At 33.8% G+C, this 20,348-nt stretch overlaps 2 protein-coding genes across 3 annotated transcripts; one reads left to right on the top strand and one right to left on the bottom strand.

The window, feature by feature from the left end:
• Positions 1 to 112: 112 nt before the first annotated feature.
• Positions 113 to 12,877, bottom strand: LOC107011281 (glycogen phosphorylase 1-like). Of its 2 annotated transcripts, XM_015210702.2 has the most exons (22): positions 12,085 to 12,875; positions 11,876 to 11,990; positions 11,653 to 11,753; positions 11,175 to 11,266; positions 10,574 to 10,709; positions 10,335 to 10,403; positions 10,111 to 10,212; positions 9,637 to 9,735; positions 8,650 to 8,760; positions 7,484 to 7,690; positions 7,178 to 7,285; positions 6,395 to 6,490; positions 5,189 to 5,245; positions 4,710 to 4,856; positions 4,558 to 4,617; positions 4,363 to 4,467; positions 3,384 to 3,545; positions 2,720 to 2,793; positions 2,425 to 2,548; positions 1,954 to 2,045; positions 661 to 781; positions 113 to 584 (listed from the first exon to the last, which is right to left on the bottom strand). In XM_015210702.2, the coding sequence occupies exons 1-22, from the start codon at positions 12,775 to 12,777 to the stop codon at positions 432 to 434; spliced, it is 3,024 nt and encodes a 1,007-aa protein (XP_015066188.1). In that variant the 5' UTR covers positions 12,778 to 12,875; the 3' UTR covers positions 113 to 431. The 2 variants fall into 2 exon arrangements, 1 of the variants encoding a protein (XP_015066188.1); XR_003576944.1 differs by lacking the exons at positions 113 to 584; positions 661 to 781 and having other exon boundaries at positions 2,028 to 2,045; positions 2,425 to 2,543; positions 12,085 to 12,877.
• Positions 12,878 to 16,296: 3,419 nt separating this feature from the next.
• Positions 16,297 to 20,325, top strand: LOC107010956 (dnaJ homolog subfamily B member 1-like). Its single transcript, XM_015210231.2, has 3 exons — positions 16,297 to 16,695; positions 16,882 to 17,315; positions 19,645 to 20,325. The coding sequence occupies exons 1-3, from the start codon at positions 16,531 to 16,533 to the stop codon at positions 20,081 to 20,083; spliced, it is 1,038 nt and encodes a 345-aa protein (XP_015065717.1). The 5' UTR covers positions 16,297 to 16,530; the 3' UTR covers positions 20,084 to 20,325.
• Positions 20,326 to 20,348: the final 23 nt, after the last annotated feature.

Genomic DNA, 20,348 nt, shown 5'->3' with positions numbered 1-20,348 from the left:
TCGAAAATAACCTCTTCACCTCGTAATTAGTCAAATTTAAATAGGAAAGAGAGATGAGCAAAGGAAGCCATTTTGGAAATAACTTCCTGGAAGTGTCATTGCCCAATAATCGTTTGCATCTTCAAATATGTTCTTGTAATTTATTTCCATGTGTAATGGTGGACATTGCTATGAACCATGTACATGAAAGTCTGTGATTCAAGATCCTACGATGGTGGATTTTGCATACCACAAGTTGAAAAATAAATGAACTGTCAATAAATAACCATGTTACATGATCCACATCAACATTCTGAAAAGAAATACAGATGAACTGCAGATAAGAGCTTCCTTAGAATGTTTCTTGCAGTCATTGGTTCTTCAATCGCCAGATTAGGATGCACGGTTAGTAAAGCCATGTTAGTTCTGCATGAAAGGCGATGTTTTGCAAATCAGAAGGGGCATTTGCAGGGTTCGATGCCCCAACTCTGCTGTGCGTATTCTTCTATGGTTCTATCGCTGCTGAATTTTCCAGAACCTGCAGTAGACAGTATGCTCATTTGGGTCCACTTTTCTTGATCAACAAATGCTCTATCCGCAGCAGCCTGTCATCATCATGTTCTGTCAGTTTCAAATGAACATTTCTAACAGGAGTATTTGCATTTTGTAATAACAGATTACCTGTGCCTCTAAATAGCTAGCAAAATCATATCCCAGGAGATAAAAGTCTCCACCATCCTCTACAGTGTCGCATAATGACTTGAAGTAATCTTTGAGGCCAAAGTAACCATCCCGCACCATCCTACACATAGAGTGCAATGAAATCAGCTAAAAACTCTTTTAACTTTTTCTCAGGAACCTAGCATATTGCATTCCACTGAATATGATCATTCTACAATAAGCTTCATTCCAGTAATCTTGCAGAGTGAGCTGATCAAGGTAATCGCACTCTAGCTGGCAATAAAACACCACTTTTATTTCCTTTCTATTGGTTTTCATTTTTCACAAGTTTCTTTTCCAGTTTTGCAAAGAAAACTGTGGGTTAAAATTTCAATAAATTCTTTATGCATGTCAGCAGGAAAGCTTCAACTGCGGAGCTATATTACAATTTACAATGATAACAGTACTTTCCTTCTGACTTCTTTATGTTGTTTGCTTTTATTAATTATATCTGTGATAATCAAGATTTCCTGTGAAATAGGAAGGCATATGGAAAGTTATGGCACTATATGTCCATCAAAATCTTTTTACCATACCTGACATTACCCTAAACATAGAGGAACACTTCACTGTACGCCGATCATACACAAAGAGAAACAAGCACATTCCTTGTCTAAAATAAAGTGCCACATAGAAACAAAAAGAAAAGGAGAAGAGAACAAAGTACATGGTCTATTTAATATGCAACATCATTCAGATAATCACATAAAAAGCTTTAACCAATTCTCTCTAGATGTGTTTCTGATTAAAGGTTGCATGTCAACAATGAACACTCATGCTTACAGCAGCAGGCAGCTACATAACTGCCAAACTGCATTGAAATTGCAAATAGGACAGGAAATACTTCAGATGGAATATGAACCCTATTGTTAGGATAATTCTCCAAGCACCAACTCATTTATGTTAAGGAAAAGTAGAGAAAATTTAAGTGGGGATGAGTGATGCCACATCATAAAGATCATTGGTGTGGCAAAAAGATATGGCCATCAGCTTTGACAATCACACCAGTGGATGAGACATGGTATAGACGATCTTGGTGGTGAAAAAACAAAGAGTAGTGTGACTGGAGAGAGAGAGAGAGAGAGAGAGAAAAGACCATATCCGATGATTATCTAGACTACGGCCACATCCCTGTGGCACACAACAGAAACGAAAAGGCTGCCAGTAGCAGATTGTTCATTGTGAACAATCTGATAGATACAGAGAATAGACCGTAAATGTCGAGGGAAAGATTTCTCAAACTACACCGCATACCTCACAACTCGTGCAAATTGAAGTGAATCTTTGAGAGTGGTTCCTTTTTCTCTCAATGCTGGAACTTCATCCACCTTTGCTCCAAAAAGAAACTGAAGAACAAAAAGCAAAAGGAAAGATCAAAATAAAGATATCAAACAAGGAAATGGAATCAATTAAGGGGAACATATCCCATGACACTTGGTCTATCTTTTTGTTTGTTCTTTTTATCAATCATTTACATGCTTCTACTGTTACTACTCAGTCAATTGCTCAATCATTTGAAAGCATTTGAAAAGTGGAAACCTGGAAAAGAAGCCCAAGCCTATTTCAGATGAACTAACAAAACAAATATTTATTTCACACATTATCTCTATACATGAAGTTTCGGAGTGGTTGCTCAATGTAGATTTTATCCTTCTAACCACACTGTGAACAAGTGCAGTTATCATCAGGTGAAATAGTCTGTAGAAGAATCCTAACACTACTTACCATGTTTTCTGCCCCTATTTCTTCAGCAATTTCAACTGCTGAGCCATCTGCCGTTGCTAATAATAAACAACCATTCATCAAAAACTTCATACATCCAGTTCCAGATGCCTCATGTCCAGCTGTACTGCATCATATACACATGATTTCTTTTAGTTGTTTGCACACATTTGTACATGAAAATTCCTGGTTCATCAAGCTTTGGAGGGAACAGTGAAAACTGGAGTAATAGATACCAGTTAAAGCAAGCAGTGCATCTGTTAAAAGAATTTTTTTTAAAAGGAAAAGAGAATGCAACCTTAGGTGCTGTGAAAGATCACTCCCTGGAATTACTAGTTCGGCAACAGAGACATTATAATCAGGGATGAAAACCTGAAACGACAGAAGACGAGTCCATTTCTGTTGAGTCCTGCTATCTATAATGACAGCAAAAACTGGAAGTATAAAATTTTTTACTACATTTATGCTGACAGTCCATGAACAGTGCACATGAACTGTCAATAGGGATGGGGAAAAGAAAGCAAGGATGACATATTAAATAAACCCAGACAGATTTTTTTAGATCAATGACATGACAAATTGATGTGAAGTCTTATGAAACCTAACAATTTCGAAATTCTGCAGCCAAATAGTAAAAGTGTTTTCAATAACTTTCCTCAAAATTTTCCAATTAGGGCCGACAATAGAATGAATACATAATTTCAGGAGATGGTTTATGGGGCAGATTGTTAGGGCCTAAGAAAGTAATGCTTAGAACCTTCTTGCTATTCTCTTCCCTTCCCTTCTGTTTTCTTTTATAATTTCTTTTCATCACCCCATGTAGTATTTCCAAAAGTAGATGAAGTTTCTGAATGGACATGCTCCAAATTTCAAAGAGCAAAGCATGGACAATGGTTTCATATAAACATGACGAGACCTACTTTATTGAGGTTTCAAACAAATAAATCAAATCATTGTCCTACCACTTTCAGGAGATCCCCAACATCAGGATCGTTGTTAACTTTATCAGCCACCACATGACAAAGTTTGATTATCTTCTTTGCAACTTCATAACCAGGGGCAGCTTTCCCACCAATTATACATACACGAGGTACAACTCTTCGCTTGTAAGTTTCATCCATATTCTTCAAAAAATAATGACTATAAATGTATAGGGAGATAATTTTTCTAGTACAGTTAAGTAGAATTTTTTTTTGAAAAATAGTATAGTTCAACAGAATTGTGAAGAAAAATATGGAACTACTGGAGCTTCTCCAAGAAATTAGATGATACTCAATAGGCATATCCATATTCTAAATAAACAAAGTAAGTTAGATATTTTATGTGTTTCAGCAAAAGTGATTTTGGAGCATACGTGATATTCTATAGAAGAAATGACAGGAAAAAAAAAAGATAAAGAATATCAGGTCACTGGACAAAAACAAAGATTCATAGGGCAAGAAGAAGAATTTTTTTAGCTAAGACAAGTGTTTCAACTAGTCTTGATACTTTTCACAGCTGGTGGTGAAATCATGTGTTCAGTTCTATTTTCGAAAATAGATTGGTTTCTAATCTGGTTAACAACAACTAAACTTAGTTTCCGTGGGCTTGTATTTGGCCTTGCACATAAGCATATAAGTCCATGACAAATGCCCATGGCTTGATTCCATATAATATCTGAACCAGCGTCGGCAAAAATAAGTGTCTTTAGGCTCAAAGATTCAGAGTTTGAACTCCAAAAAAGAAAAAAAGACGTTGGTGATACACATCGATGTAGAAAGTTTTTTTCCTGGCACTTTTTAAGCCACTTCATATTTACCGAAGCTGGCCTCCCTGAAACATCTTCTGAACAAGGTGATACTTAAATTACATACTAGTTTAGGAAGTACATGAATATGTGGTTATATCTCTAAACAGTCAGGTTTGGCTCAGGAATATTATTCTAAGGAGAAGAAAGGATACCTTAATGCAGTCATATCTGTGGATGATACCTAATATGTTGAGCAGTTGTCTTTTGTATTCATGTATTCGTTTTATCTGCACATCGAACATTGCATCCAAACTGACCTGAAATATAGGGTATATAGCTTGGTCAGGCGACAACAGATGTGCGGGTTTTCTTGCAAACAAGGAAGTGAAATTGATATGTTCAGAAACCTTCACACTGGTAAGTGTTTCTATGTACTCAGCAAGCCTCATTTTGTTAACTCTCTTCATCTACAAGTCAGAAGTCAAAATGTATTAGAGACAGCAAAGCAAATAAGCAACTACTCTTTTCAAGATTGAGAGTGCAAAGAAAGATCTCATACATTCTTCCATTCAGTGTGTAAATCAGGATCTTCTGCATATTCTTTTAAACCTGCTATGAGGTCAACATTACGGATCCATGCTTCTGTCCCAAGCCATTTTGAAATGATTGAACACAAGCTAGGATTGCTCACCACTATCCAACGACGCTGACATATAACAAATTAAAAATAGTGAAGAACATAGCACAATGCTTCAAATTTATTTCATATCATCATTTTACATGCCCGTGATGAACTCCAATGGAAGATCCCCTACCCCCAAATAAAATTGTTTATGATGATAGAAGGAAGATACAAAATACTTTAGATTAGATATGAACCTTGTTATTATGCAAGTAGACACTGCCGATTAAAGGCAGTAATGGAAAAGCATAAGGTTTGGATCATAAAGAATTTTTGGAGAATAGCTGTCAAGAGTAAACCTGAGGCAGAAATCTTGAAACTGATAGGAGTCATTAAACAAGCAGTTAATTATGCACCTGGGTTACTCCATTAGTCTTGCACTGAAATTTGTGAGGCCACAGCTCATAAAAGTCCTGCATGAGACAGCAATTACAAAATGACCTCTTCTTGAAACATGTTTTCACTAGCTATTTCATGCGGTATGAGCAAAAACTAAGATTAACAACAGACCTATAAAATAAGACATACGGAGTTGTTTGATTTCATTAAAATGAGATATTATATAAACCAACATTATTAATCAGACCTTCGGTTGCCAGCTTTGTGTCCTGTATATATAATCCCACATACTTATCAATTATGGTGCAATCTACATATCATTTTGTACCAAATATAATGTGGGAAAACACTAGCTGCATTAACAATAACTGGCTAAAAATACCTACAATGATCAACACCTTTTCAAGTCTCTTTAGAGAATGAAAATAAAATCATGATAGTGTTTATCTAAGAATTATTACTACCCACTACTACTTGTATATCTAAACTAATTATAAAACCAAATTTTGCCATTTGTGCCACAAAAGTTCAGTCTTCAGTTCACCTCCATCTTCGAAACCTTAAGAAAAATTCTTTTCATTTTCCCAAAAGGAAAAAGAATCTTGCATAATTGTTTACTGTGTCATTCTTAGTTCCAATCAAAGTTCTGAGATATGACAAAGAAGTGATGTCTGCCTAAGGTGTCATCTTTTTATCCAGTTTTAAGCCAAATACATGTTTTAAGTTATACATCATATCTTCCTTGTCAAAAAAAAAAAGTTATACAAATATATCTAATTTTTAATACATTGAATTTCCTCCGAAAGGTTTTCTTGATCCCAAAAAAATACAATACATTGAACAAAATGTCCAACAACAAATGAATATGCATCAAAATCAAATGTTTGTTATTCAATATATTATATCTCAGTATAACTTGTCCATAAACAGAGGAAAGAAATTAATAGGATACAGTTGTTAAATTCAAGCTGATTAGTTGATTCCTTATTCAGACAATTATGCTCTCTTCAATCTCTCAATCCTTAAATATTTCTTTTGACATTATAAAGAATCTATACGGTGAATTGAAGAGAAATTCTGGCAAAGCACTCTCTGAAGTAGGCCTTAGAGAGAGTGGCATTCATTTAGCGAAGGTAAAAGGACATTATTACAGGATCTAAATCAAGTTCTCATGAAGTATTGGGCAAAAGGGAAAAATCAGAAAAGTACAGAAGCAAAATTACCTTAAACACTCTTGTTTTAAGTGTCTCTAGATGCACTCTGGAAACACCATTCACAGAGTGGCAACATGCAAGTGACAGGTTTGCCATCCGAATACTCTGTCCACATAGGGAGCAAAATCAAAATTCGCTATTGCAGAAAAACAAGGATTATTTACTCGCGCCTATACCCAATTCGAGTAGTGAAAATGGCAGAATACAAATGCATCATGGATTGTCAGACGAATTTGGACCATATAAAATCAAGCTGAAAGTGAGAAGTAACAAGCATGGACATCGTAACCTTCAAATCAAGCCGAAAGTGAGAAGTAATCAGCATGAGCATCATAACCTTTTCTTTCATCAAATAACCTTTTTTTCTGTTTGGCCTCTCTTTCTCTCTCTCCTGTCTCCCACCTGATCACTCCCTCTCCTCTTTGTTAAGTTTCTATAGACATGATTTATGTAAAACAAGCATCACAGAGTTCAAAGAAAACTACTGATCCTAGTTTGTAGATGTGGAAATTTGCAGCATTAGTAAACTCATTGGTACATAATATAGGATTACCACGAGCCGGAATGGAGGGACCTTGTTGATCAGAATTCATATAGCTGACCCAGCTGATTGAGTAGTAGTGGTTACATTATTGGGACCTCTACATGTCTCTACTACAGCTTGGTCCAGTTGAAAAGCATCAGATTATTTATTTATTAAAAAATCTTAAATAGCAGGAAAATATCAAATTTGATTAACCACTGAAAGAATTAATTAAAACAGAAACGAGATCAAAAGGTTGTCTTCTATACCTTCACAGCACCTTCCTCAATAATTGACATTCGGGAAAGTTTATCATAGTCCTGACCAAAACTCTTCTTTAACTCTTCCATGAGACGATAGTTTATCTCATATATAATCTGGAACAAAAAATGAATCATCAAATCAGATAAGAGATTCTTTAACAAAATATCTTGAAGACAATCACTCCCCAATTAATAAACAAATAAAACAAGCTAGGATTGGTGCAAAAAGGATGATACTATTAGAGAAAAACCAATTCAAGCACAGAATAAAAACTAATATGAGATAATATAAAACCTTCTCAAGAAACAAACCTCTAAATGTCGAGGAAGAACACTACCCAAAAGATCCACGGGAATTTTCTCAAGTCCTTCAGGTTGTACTGCATGAATGGTGACTGAGAAAATCCTGCAAGCAATATCCCATGCTTTACTCCAGTCCAAGTGCTCTTCATCAACAAGCACTCTCATTACCTCAGCAATGGATATTGATGGATGCGTATCATTTATCTGTAGAGCAACCTGAAAACAAAAACTCAAACAAATAAATTAGCAAATGCAGCCATGTGTGTTTGGCTGTTAAAGAAAAGGCTTACTTTTTCCTTTTCCTTTTGAGACCCTAATCTTTTGTATGAATGCGACAAATAATAATATTTTCAAAATACATTTTAGAGTAGGAAAAGCTCAGATTAAGTTTGGCCGCCCCAAAGTAGAAATTCTTTTATGACATACCATAAATTAGAAGATCAGTATGATGGAATTATAAAGAATATCACCACCCATACCTCCAAAACGTCAGGTGTATAACAGGATTCTTAGGTATTCAACTTGACAAAAATGTGCTATAAGGAACTGAATGGATCTTAAGGAAGAGGCTTAAACTTGTGTGCACAAAACAAAAAAAAAATCTACGCATCTGCATAGAAGTGTGAGTGTGTTTGCCTGGGGAGAGCAGGGATAAATATAAGTGAGACAAATTTGTTCAGGGTGTGAGCAGAAACGAGGCGTTCCCTGAGGCTCACCTCAAGACAAGCTAGTCCAGATCACTTCTGCCTAGAGCCTTTAAGTTCAATTGAAAGGAGAACTAACTTGAAACAGTGCAAACCGGAACCAAATATATTAATACTAAATAGAGTGAGTACAACAGGGACTTGGCTACTATCTTTTCCACTGTATAGACTTTGTTTTTTGGATTAGAATGTGAAACATGCAACTTTTTCAGGAATCATGTTGTTATACTTGAGGTCTATGCTTCAATGCAATGCCTTTTCATGTTAATACAACAAAACCAAGTGACTTGAAAAACTTCCCTAAGTATTTGTTTATCCCTGATAAGCAAACTATAATATCATAGTCTTTGAGCAACCCGTTGCAATTAGCAAGGCCCACTGAGTTGAGCCCATTGTTTTATGGATGGCATGACTTTACATGCTTATAAGGAACTCCACACATCACAGGCCCAAAAAGTGTAAGGTAAATACCTTCTCTGGAAACTCATCAAAGTTTCTATGTAAATCCTTAAACCTCCTTATAATGTCTTGTAGTGATGCTGAAACAAAGAAAAACTGTTGCTTCAACCGCAGTTCCTTACCCTGAAGAAAGAACATCAAAGAAAGTTTTTATTGAGAATTGGTAAAGTTAAGAACATAAAAGAAGTTGAGGAATATGTTGCTCAAAATGGTTGGAGAATACATAAGGAACTCCGAATGTAGAATTATTCTCAAGCTTCAAGTTGCACCCAAGGGTATGACCTAGTGGTCAATGAAGTGGGTTGAAAAATCATGAGCTCTCGGGTTCAAATTTCAGCTAAGGGAAAACACTTGGTGATTTCTTCTCATCTATTCAAGACTAAGGGGCGTCTGGTAGAGTACATTAGCAGAATTAATGCATGCATTAGCTCTCTATATTTGTAGTACCTTGTTTGGTACACTTAATCGTGCCCTGTACAACTAAGGCTTGCATTAGTTATATACTCTATTGTGTATCGGGCAATGTATTACAAAATACCATGGATTTCAAGGTATTAGTAATGCAAAGGGATTTAATGCGTGACATTTTTGTAAATAAATATTTTTATATAATGCATGTTATTTTTAATACACCAAACCAAACAAAGCGGAAGAAATAACTAATGTATAACTAATGCAAGCATAACTAATACAAGCATTACTAATGCAATTATTGCTTATTCACTCTATTTAGCATTTTTTCATACTCTACCAAACAACCCTAGAGCATTTAGTATTACGTGGACGGCGTGGTAGGTTGGAAAAATGAATCTAGTCTTGATTCAGTAGTTTCACATTTTTTTTAACCATTTAGATGACAGGAATTCAAAAGATCAAGCACCAAAGCAATTCCAACATAGCATGAGGCAGGTTCATAACCCAAAAGGCTAGCCTCCCAAGGAACTAAAGGAATTCTGCATTTATCCACTTTCTCAAGAAATTTATATAGAATGGAGATACCTGGTAAGAACGGTCATCAGGGTACAACACGTTACTTATAGTTTCAGCCTTTTGTCTGTTAACAATAGCATTAATATAGTCACCAGTGGTATAAGACTCCTGCAAGTGATGAAATGGGGACCATGTAAAAGTTAAGCGGTAGAGGGATGTCAAACAACATAATAAGATTTATCCTCAAAAAACTAAAAGGGTTCTAATTTGTGCAGCGATAGGAAAGAAGTTCACATTTGACAAAAGAAGAAAGTGACCAATACTACAAGCCAGTAAAGAAAAAGGAAACAAGAGTAAATTTACAAGGAAGTTCTTCTCTCCTTTTACATACACCCCCACCCCACAAAAACATAAAGAGGAAAAGTCAGATGGTGAAAAAAAAGACCACTCTGTAAGTCCCTCAAAAGTAGATATATGCCTCCTCTGCAGCATCCCCACTAGACATTGTCAGAAACAATTACAATACAAAATAGTAAAAATTACCATGTCATATTGATCACTTGGTTTAGCAGCCCACAGTCGAAGGTTGATGGCATTTCGTGTGCCATAACCAGGTATTGGATTATCATAAGCCACTGCTTCAACCTACAAGTAAGAGACAAAGAAAATGCTCAAGGAATTGTATTTTTCATTTGTCAATATGACATCCCAATTAGCCTAAATTTTTCTCAACAAAAGAAAGACTTACAAAATACAGAAGCACTTACTGATTCTCCAGGTATCCAAATTTTACTTTTCTTTCCATTTAAAACTTCCTCTTCAACAGTCCCATAGAACTTGCATGAAAAGCACATTTTTAGCAACAAGTAAAAGTTCCAATGGAATAGATTGAAGAAGGTGATATCAAATACCCCACCACCACCCGAGCAAGAGCTAAAACAAGAAAAAAAGCATGTTTCATTTGGATAAATTACTGAAAGAGGAGGAAAAGTAAATACTTGCAAACCTTCACTGGATATGATACGTGGACACGCTCTATCTCCCAGGGGTTCCCAAAGTTCAACCAAAAATCAGGTTGTTCGTGTTGAAAACCATCCACTATGATCTGACGAAATAATCCATATTGATAGCGTAATCCATAACTGAAGATGAGGAGATGTAGAGAATCCCAACTCAATCAAACTTTATAAGAAAACTTCAAATGGAGGACAAATCCTTGAAGAAAGTTAGACAGCACTTGTTTAGACCTTATAATTCCAATTTTAGATGGAGACCCCATAAAAGCAGCCCACCAAATTCTGTAGGATCCCTAACAGATATTTTGGTTTTGGAATAATACAGAAACTCTGCTTATAAAAAAAAAAAAAAGGAAAACAAAAGAACTAAACAAACACTCTGATCTTATCATCACAAAGGTGGCTATTATCTGGATATGACAATGCAGCCATGAAACAGGGTATTGTTCAAAAAAGGTAGAGACCCATTTATTCTGACGGTTTCTGTTGTTTAGCATGTTTGAGAAAATCAAGGAGAATCAAAAGCCAAGGCCATGATGAAGAAGCGACCAATATCAGAACCGAAGTGATTTTAGACAAGAAGAACAATACCCCCAAGCTGGATAGTCCAATGTCGCTAGGGAGTCCATTTGACAAGCTGCAAGGCGAGCTAGTCCGCCATTACCTAGGGCAGCATCTCCTTCCTTGAAACAGATGATCGTTAGAAACAAAATCATCATAGATAATTTATTGAAGGAAGCAATGGAACAGCCAAATGTGTGTAACATGAAGATGGAGAAGACGCCTCTTTCAATTGTAAATGCAAGTTTCTTCAAAAATAGACTTTTTACCACAATAATTAACAGTGCCTATGGCTGCAGATCAACTGATATTCATTAATTGTACAAAGCAAGGTCAGACAATAAAGTTGTCCTGTGAACTTGAAATTATTTCATTTTCATATACAAGCATTATCCTATCATGTCCTTTAACAACTCATAAATTTTCTAGACTAACTTAAATTCATAAAAAAAAAAAAAGTCCATATAATCCAAAGTAATCAGAGACAACGATTCGAGATTTCACCAACCTGCTCTGCCAAGACTTCAAAGTCAAATCCAAGCTGAGTTAAAGCATCAGCATATTCGTCCTGAATGCCAAGGTTTGTGACACTGTTAGTTAGAGAACGACCTGACAGATCAAGTAAAGAAAAAACTTAATCAGACAAGAATAATTGAATACGAACGGCCAAGCAGTGTCCCAATTAGATGCCAAAAAGAAAATGATTTTATGGGCATATGAATGTCAAGTACCCATAAGAAATTCAAGCGAAAGGAAGTAAATTCGCTTAGGATCTTTCTTTTTAAAATACTGATGAGTATCATGCCATCGCTCAATAAGCCGATCCCTGACACTGTGTGCTAATGCCTGCATTGTCCATATTTCATCAGTAACAGCTACACAAGTACTGTAAATTCATCAAAATTGAATCTTGATCAAAATTTCTTCAAGTAGGAAGTACCTGGTAAGCTTCAAAATCATCAAAACTGAATCTTGACCTAGCTACAGTAAATTCAACATGATCAAGAATATCCTTCTGTAAACTAATTGAATCATTCTTCAAGAACTCATCCATCAACCCAAACATCTTCTCCACTTTCGCCTTCCTGTCTCCTAATTCCATCTTCAACCCAGGTTTCCTCACAACCACCCCTCTTCCACTAACCGCCACCGCCGACGGCGCCGTAACTCCGGCGCCACCATCATCGCCGTCGATAGCCTCCAACAATGCCTTCTGAATCTTCTCCAAATACTCCACTTTCTCAATCTTCTTACCATTAGAATCATTAACGTAAAACTTCTTCACGAAGAACTCACCTTCGAATTCAATAATAGCCTTCTCAATTTTGAGCCCGAGTACTTTGAATACCCGGGTAATAATTTGAAGAAGCCCAATTCGGTTTTTAGCCCGAATAACGAAAAGGGTCGTGTCTAAAGCGTCGTCGTTTTGGACATTGATGGTTGAGCTAGAGGTACAAGTTGTTTCAGTGACGACTTGGTTAGAACTAGAAGTAGTACTTGAGACTTTCAAATGGGTGAAGGCATTGGAGAAGAGTGAAGTGGAAAATGGACGGTTGAGATTGAAGATTGAGGGGAATTGAAGGTTGGCTTGAGGTGATCGGACGGCCAGGAGAGGAACTGAAATGGCAGCCATTGCTGAAAAGTTGAAGGATTCTGAAACTCAAGTGTAGTGAAGTAAATCAGTCATCACGGGAAAAGGTTGACAACTTTCTACGGAAGAGAGTTTACACTTTTGACTATGATATGATATAATATTTTTAAAAATATAATAATTGTGAATTAAGAATTAAATATAAAAATTATTAATTAATTGTATAAATAGACAATATTATTAAATATCTTAAAATAATATAATGAACGATTACGAAGAAAGTATTCTGGTAGAAAATTAATTAATACATCTTTATGATTCTTAAATTATCTTTTATTTTTAGACCATATAAAAAATGCTCCAAACATCATCTATATTATATTATATCAAAATAAAGGGAGTATCTAAGAAAAAAAATTGTTTCCGCGAGATCTTTTCTTTAACATCAAATTTTTTATAAGTTTTTTTATAACGAGATAAAATAATAAAAAGAAGAAAAAAATACATTCCTTCTTTTTGATTTTTTAATTAGAATTTCTAAAGAATAGCATATGGACTATGGTTATATATTAGAGTGAATTTTTTTTAAAAAAATAAATGAAATGAGCTTCGAATATTAAAAAATAGTTTTGTCGGCTCACTCACGATAGTTCTTTTAAAAAAAATAATACAAATTCAAATATAACTTAAATTTCTAAAAAAACTTTTTCAATTTAATTTTAAATATTTTCTTAAAAGTTATATTGCTGAATGCTTATGTTCAGACTCCTAGTAAGTATATTGAAATATAAGGATTATATTTTATTATTAGGTTAATCAATTCTTTATATTAAAATAAGTGAAGAGTCAAATGATTTAGTAACGATGGAATGAATTGAGAAAATTAATTATAACGAAATTTTTTTAAAACTTTTGTTATTCTTTTTCGTAAATCGTAATAATAATTTAGAATTTATAATGTTAATTGGATATGTCTAATATTTATAAGTGAAGTGTATGATACGAGTATTTAACATAATTTTTTTTTATTTTCTTTAATACTTTAATTCATGTAACGTCTAAACGATACATAAAACAAAAAAGGAACAAATTCTAACAAAATGTCATTAGATTTATCTTGAACAATCTTTGAGAGAAAATGAAACATTTTTGAAAAGGTAAAGTACTATGTGTAGAGTTTATTATACATTTAAGTGTTCCGTAAAATACGTATATAAATATATACAGACTCCAATACGTCTCTCGATAGAGAATGAAACATTCTGAAAGTGTAAAAACATAGTAAGATATTATAAATAGAGATTATTATATATTTCGTGTGCTCCATAAAAAATTTAAATATATATTTATTCAGATTTCAATGCACATATTACAGACATAAGAAAAAAGGATAAACAACACAAATTTCACTAGTTAAGGAGTAAGTTACTTTTCTTCGAGGGAGTTTTAATATTACGAATCTTACTAGAATTTAAATTTTAGATTTATGTATATATCTCAGATACATGGATTAAAATTAGGTATAATCATTGTATCTAATCACATGTATCCTACTCTCGCACTCGCCTTTCTCCCCAAGTATATATATTTTAGAACATATTTAGTATATCATATACATGTATCTATTATGATTCACATCTATTTATAATATATATAGATAATTTTGTTGAATTTAAAATAATCAAAATGTCATGCAAAAAATTATAATTATAAAATATGATAATGATAAATCAGGGGATTAATAAGACAATATACTAAAAAGAACTCAATATTATTATATAGTTAGGCCAATTGATTTACAGATTTAAAAATTAATATAACACAGAGAGAATTGTAGGGAGAAAATCATACCATACATAAAACTCTTAAATATTTATATTATGGATGCTATTGTATATTGAGGGTGCTATTGTGTTATCTTATGAGAAGGTAAGATCACCAAACTTTTTTCTCTAAAACAAGATGACCAATTATGAAAAAAAAAATTCTATTAGAAAAAAATAAAAATAATTATGGTAATGTTTTAACTTTCTTTCAAATAAGAAGTAAAATTTAATATAATAAGAAAATTAGGGCAAAATCTTAACATATCTCGTTCGCCTTCATTTCTTTTCTCTTTTGCCTCTATTTCTATTGTAGTATATTTGATAATAAATAATAGTTATTTAAGTTTTATAATCACAATTTGACGCGCTCAATCTCAATAATTTTAAAATATAATTATTTAAATTTTATAATTATAATTTAAATTTCGATTCAAGATTATTTTTTTAAAAAAAAGTTTTAAATTGATAAAGGAATCCTAAAAAATATAAAAATAGGTAATAATTCATATCTCTAATATAAGAAAATATATATTATATCAATGCAAATAAGAAGAAACTAAATATGAGTTTAAATTAGAAATTAAATTGAGCTCCATTAAAAATTATTTTAAAATGAATTAAGACTTGAATTGTATGAGATGAAACACAATTCAATTTTTTTAGCCCAAACTTTAAAATTCTGAATTGATCGACTATAATTGAGTTCATTTTTTGACTTCCTAGCAAAATCCATATACCTATCTAGTTAAAATTATCAATTAGTGAGTTATACGTAATTATTTTGAATTATACGAAAGATTGGTAATTCATCCGTTTTAATTTATGTGATACTTTTCAAATTTTAAGATTCAAATAAGTTTATCTTTGATGGTAAATTTTTCATATATCTTTAGTTATTTTGCGGAAATTTAAGATTACAGAATTTATAAAAATAATATTTAAAACCTATCATACATTAAACTAAAACATTATATGAAAAATGAAAATTATTACATCTTATCATTTATTTATCCTTAATAACATAACTATAACTTAATGATTGTAAAAATACATATCAAGATCAGTAACATAAGTGATGATGTCAGTAAATCATTCAATATGAGCAAAGTACACATAATTAATTGTGAAGAAGAAAAAGTCAAAATTTTCTTTGTTTTATAATGAGAGGAAATCCCTCTCTTCGTAGACAACAAAGGGTAGTGTGAAAATATTTATTGTGCTTTATCAGAAAGGTTATAACTATCTGGAAAAGTTGCAACTCTTTGGAAAGTTATAATTTTTCATAAAAGTCGGAATTTTTTATAAAAGTCCCAACACTTTATGCAAGTCACAGTTTATTATAAAAGTTACAATTTTTTATAAATGTTATAATTACAATTTTTTATAAATGTTATAATTTTTTTATAAATGTCACAATTTTTCATAAAAAAAGAATGCTAGTTTTGGAATAAAATAAAGGAGCCTAAAATAAATTTAAGGGAAATCCTAACTTGTAGTGGCACCACATAGACGGATTTAGAGTTCTTCCATAATATATATAGAATATAATTGTGACTTGTAATTTTTTTTTAAATAATTTATAAATATATAAATTTCATTTCAAAAAAATTATAAATTTTATGCATAATTGCCAATTAAGTATTTGACTCTTAAAAAACGACAAATATCATATAAATTAAAACATGAAGAATAAATATTTAGTCGGAATGTGTCAAAAGGGTTTCTGGAAATAGCGAATTTGTTTGCACGTCAAAATAACAGTACTGAACTGAAGTCCGGAAAGTTCTACATTCTTCACTTTTTTTTCTACTGCTCTGTTTTTTCTAGACTCATCTCTCCTCCTCTTAATAAAAAACTCTGCCCACAACCAAAACGTCAATCGTTCAATTTACACAACACAAGCATACATATCCTCTGCATAAATTTGCCTCTTATATCAATTTTTGAGTTAGATAACTGGTAATAGAAGATGGGTGTAGATTACTACAAGATATTGCAAGTTGATAAGAGTGCTACAGATGATGAACTGAAGAAAGCTTATAGGAAATTGGCTATGAAATGGCATCCTGATAAGAATCCAAATAACAAGAAAGAGGCTGAGGCGAAATTCAAACAGATCTCTGAAGCTTATGAGGTACTTAATTCACAATTCTTGTTCTTGGTTTTTGAATAAAACTGCAAACTTTATGTTCTATTCTGTTAATTACTGCTAGTTTTGGCTCTTTCATGATTCCCAATGCGTTGATTCTTGAATTTTGTTTAATAGGGTTTTCAATTATCTTTTCAAGATTGTATTTTTATGTTGAAATTGTGTTTGCAGGTTTTGAGTGATTCACAGAAAAGGGCAATTTATGATCAGTATGGGGAAGAAGGCCTTAAAGGTCAAGTGCCACCACCAGGTGCTGCTGCTGGTGGACCTGGTGGGGCTACATATTTCCATACAGGTGATGGACCAAATGTGTTCAGATTCAATCCAAGAAATGCCAATGATATCTTTGCAGAATTTTTCGGGTTTCAAACCCCGTTTGGCGGTGGTGGGATGGGAGGCGGTGGTGGTGGTGGTGGTGGGATGAGAGGTGCAAGGTTTTCTAGTTCAATGTTTGGGGATGATATCTTCAGTTCATTTGGAGAAGGCAGACCAACCATACGGAAGGCGCCACCGATTGAACGAACAGTCCCTTGTAGTCTAGAAGAACTTTATAGTGGGACAACCAAGAAGATGAAGATCTCTAGGGAGATTGCTGATGCAAGTGGGTAAGTAAACTGATCAGAATTTTCAGATATGATATGCTTGTTAGTATTTATTTGGCTTGTATTGTTAAGCAGTCATGTTTATCCTTTCTGTTGCTATATAATTATGGTCCCTGCTTGGTTAATTTTTGAATTAGTAACTGTTGAGTTCATTGAACTTTTGCTTGTTAGTTGTCGAATTCTTGTGTAGCCGATCCCTCTTATGTCTCGTATAACTGTTCACTATGGAGCAACGTGATTGCCACCAAGGGGCCTGGCAGGTTGTTTGAATCTTGTATTTGCTGCACAAGTTTTTGCTGTGTTCTTTTAGTATTTGTGTTTAATTTGTGGCCAAGATGAATGCAATACAGGCATCGGGTGGGGTTCTTACTTCCAAATTATGCTTGAATGTCAATTGTAGGCGTATTATTATAAAAGAATGAGGAGAATAGGAGTAATAGCTTAAACGTATCTTCTGGTTTGCTGAATATTCATGAGCTTCATGGACCAAAACTGGGCTTGTAATTTGTGGCCTAGATGAATGTGAATATAGGCATCTTGTGGAGCTCTTACTTCCAAAATTATGCTTGAATGTCAACTGTAGGTGTGTTATTATAAAAGAATGAGTAGGATAGGAGAAATAACTTAAAGACTTTAAGTCATTTGCTGCCACTTAAATTGTTCACATAATCCACTTGGACACCTCAACTAGGGGTTGACCTATTGATCACTTTTACAGTTCAAAATATGTACCTGTTAAGTGCTTTTTGGTGACATGGCATTAATACACATTTAAGAAAGCCTGTGAAGCCATAACTTATTTTTTCTGCAGACCAATCAAAAATAGACATTATCAACATTAGAAAAATTGTAATTTGAACATATGAAAAATAAAATCCCTGGCGTCATCTTTACCCAGTTTGTCTTCCCCTCGACTTCTCAATCCAATATTCTCGTCATGCCTATCGCCACCATCCCTTGACAGACACCTCTTCCATCTGATCCTTTTTCTTTCTTTTTAGCATCATTCTGCCGTAATCAATGCCATTGTTGTTTTTCCTTCATCAGAATCCATCTAATCCTACTTTTTAGCATCATTCCGCCGTAATCAGTGCCATCGTTGTTATATCCCTCATCGGGAAAACATCAATTAAATAGATAACCAGTCAAAACACAAAATATAGAAGAATTTACTGATAAAGATTTTCATTTGAGTTGTAAAAGAGAGTTTTTTCAGAAATAAGAATCAAATTGAGTCGCAACAATTCCATTGGAACTCCATTTTCTCCGAGAAGACCAATATAAATCTGAAATTATTTTATTTTCTTAGAAATCGTTAAAAGAGAGGAGGTAGGTGTTTGATTATTGGAGGTAGGATGGTTATCAGAGTGAGGATGGTTATCAGAGTATGTTTGGTTTCAGCCGGAGGCGGCTGTATGTGTACTGACAAAGAAGAACATGGGAAGGATAGACGTCAGGATAGACGTCGGGGTTGGGTGGGTGTGTTATTTCTTATTGCTTAAAAAAAAGTGCTTTTATTTTATTTTATTTTTTAATATATCTTTTAATTGTTATTGTGGGCCTAATGTCACATGTCTTTTTCTGATTAATTACTATGCCACGTCGTTGCGAGTGTATGGCACACAATTTCTATTTTTAGTTGATTGTCAAAAAAATGTTAACTAGGTATTGCCTATTTTTTTGGCTAATAAAGGTGTTCAATTGGAACTAGCCTAACTTAAATGTACACAGACCAGATGACTTAAGCCTAACTTAAATGTATATTCTGGTTTGCTGAACTATCATGAGTTCCATGGACCAAAAACTGTGCTTGTAATTTGTGGCCAAAATGAATGTGAATATAGGCATCATGTGGAGTTCTTACTTCTAAATTATGCTTGAGTGTCAATTGTAGGCGTATTATTATAGAAGAATGAGTAGGATAGGAGTAATAGCTTAAATGTATGTTCTGGTTTGCTGAACATTGATATATTCTGGTTTGCTGAACTATCATGAGTTCCATGGACCAAAAACTGTGCTTGTAATTTGTGGCCAAAATGAATGTGAATATAGGCATCGTGTGGAGTTCTTACTTCTAAATTATGCTCGAGTGTCAATTGTAGGCGTATTATTGTAAAAAAATGAGTAGGATAGGAGTAATAGCTTAAATGTATGTTCTGGTTTGCTGAACATTGATGAGTTCCATGAACCCAAAAAGGTATAATTTCTCAATTATTCACTGCTGTAGAAACATATAAAGGAACAGCATAATGTCCAACTTTGTTCATCTGGTCGAATTACATGAAGTTGTCACTGTTGCTGTTGATATTCTGACAACTAGTTTTGTGTGCAGGAAGACTTTACCAGTAGAAGAAATTCTGACCATTATAATCAAACCTGGCTGGAAGAAGGGAACGAAGATTACATTCACAGAGAAAGGAAATGAAGAGCCAAACGTTCTCCCTGCAGATCTCGTGTTCACAATTGATCAGAAACCGCACAGTGTTTTCACAAGGGATGGGAATGACCTTGTAATCAATCAGAATATCTCACTTGTTGAAGCATTAACAGGCTACACAGCCCATGTAACAACGCTTGATGGAAGAAAACTGACTATTCCTGTCAACAAGGTAATACACCCAAACTATGAAGAGATTGTCCCAAAGGAAGGTATGCCAATACCCAAAGATCCTTCAAAGAGAGGAAATCTGAGGATCAAGTTCAATATCAAGTTCCCTACAAGGTTAACAGCAGATCAGAAGACTGGAATTAAGAGGTTGCTTCCTTCCTAGGCCAAAACCCATAGCATCCTTACACAGTCACTGTACTGTTTTAGTTACTTTCTTTTATTATTTACTTTTGTTATTTACTATCTTGGGTAATCGGTTCCCTTGTAGTGTTTGCATATTATAGCTTCGAATTCTCTGTGTAAGTCAATAAATATGTGATAGTCACAAAGTATTTTGACATTTTACAACTCTTCAACAATATGCTTTTGCTGTGGTGTCTAATGTATATGATAAACGTATCGTCCGAGTCATGTACTTTGCAGAGGGA

This window comes from Solanum pennellii, chromosome 2 (genome assembly GCF_001406875.1).
Source record: "Solanum pennellii chromosome 2, SPENNV200".
Classification (NCBI taxonomy): Eukaryota; Viridiplantae; Streptophyta; class Magnoliopsida; order Solanales; family Solanaceae; genus Solanum; species Solanum pennellii.
This window is presented reverse-complemented; position numbering and strand designations above follow the sequence as displayed.

What these genes read in the sequence shown, in the direction of transcription:
- LOC107010956 (XM_015210231.2), top strand. Translation starts at nt 16,531, where the DNA reads ATGGGTGTAGATTACTACAAGATATTGCAAGTTGATAAGAGTGCTACA. An exon ending in AGATCTCTGAAGCTTATGAG is followed by an intron (nt 16,696 to 16,881) that starts GTACTTAATTCA and finishes TTGTGTTTGCAG; the next exon opens with GTTTTGAGTGATTCACAGAA. An exon ending in GAGATTGCTGATGCAAGTGG is followed by an intron (nt 17,316 to 19,644) that starts GTAAGTAAACTG and finishes TTTTGTGTGCAG; the next exon opens with GAAGACTTTACCAGTAGAAG.
- LOC107011281 (XM_015210702.2), bottom strand. Translation starts at nt 12,777, where the DNA reads ATGGCTGCCATTTCAGTTCCTCTCCTGGCCGTCCGATCACCTCAAGCC. An exon ending in AAATAGGGGCAGAAAACATG is followed by an intron (nt 2,046 to 2,424) that starts GTAAGTAGTGTT and finishes TTTGTTCTTCAG; the next exon opens with TTTCTTTTTGGAGCAAAGGT. An exon ending in CAATTTGCACGAGTTGTGAG is followed by an intron (nt 782 to 1,953) that starts GTATGCGGTGTA and finishes CTCTATGTGTAG; the next exon opens with GATGGTGCGGGATGGTTACT.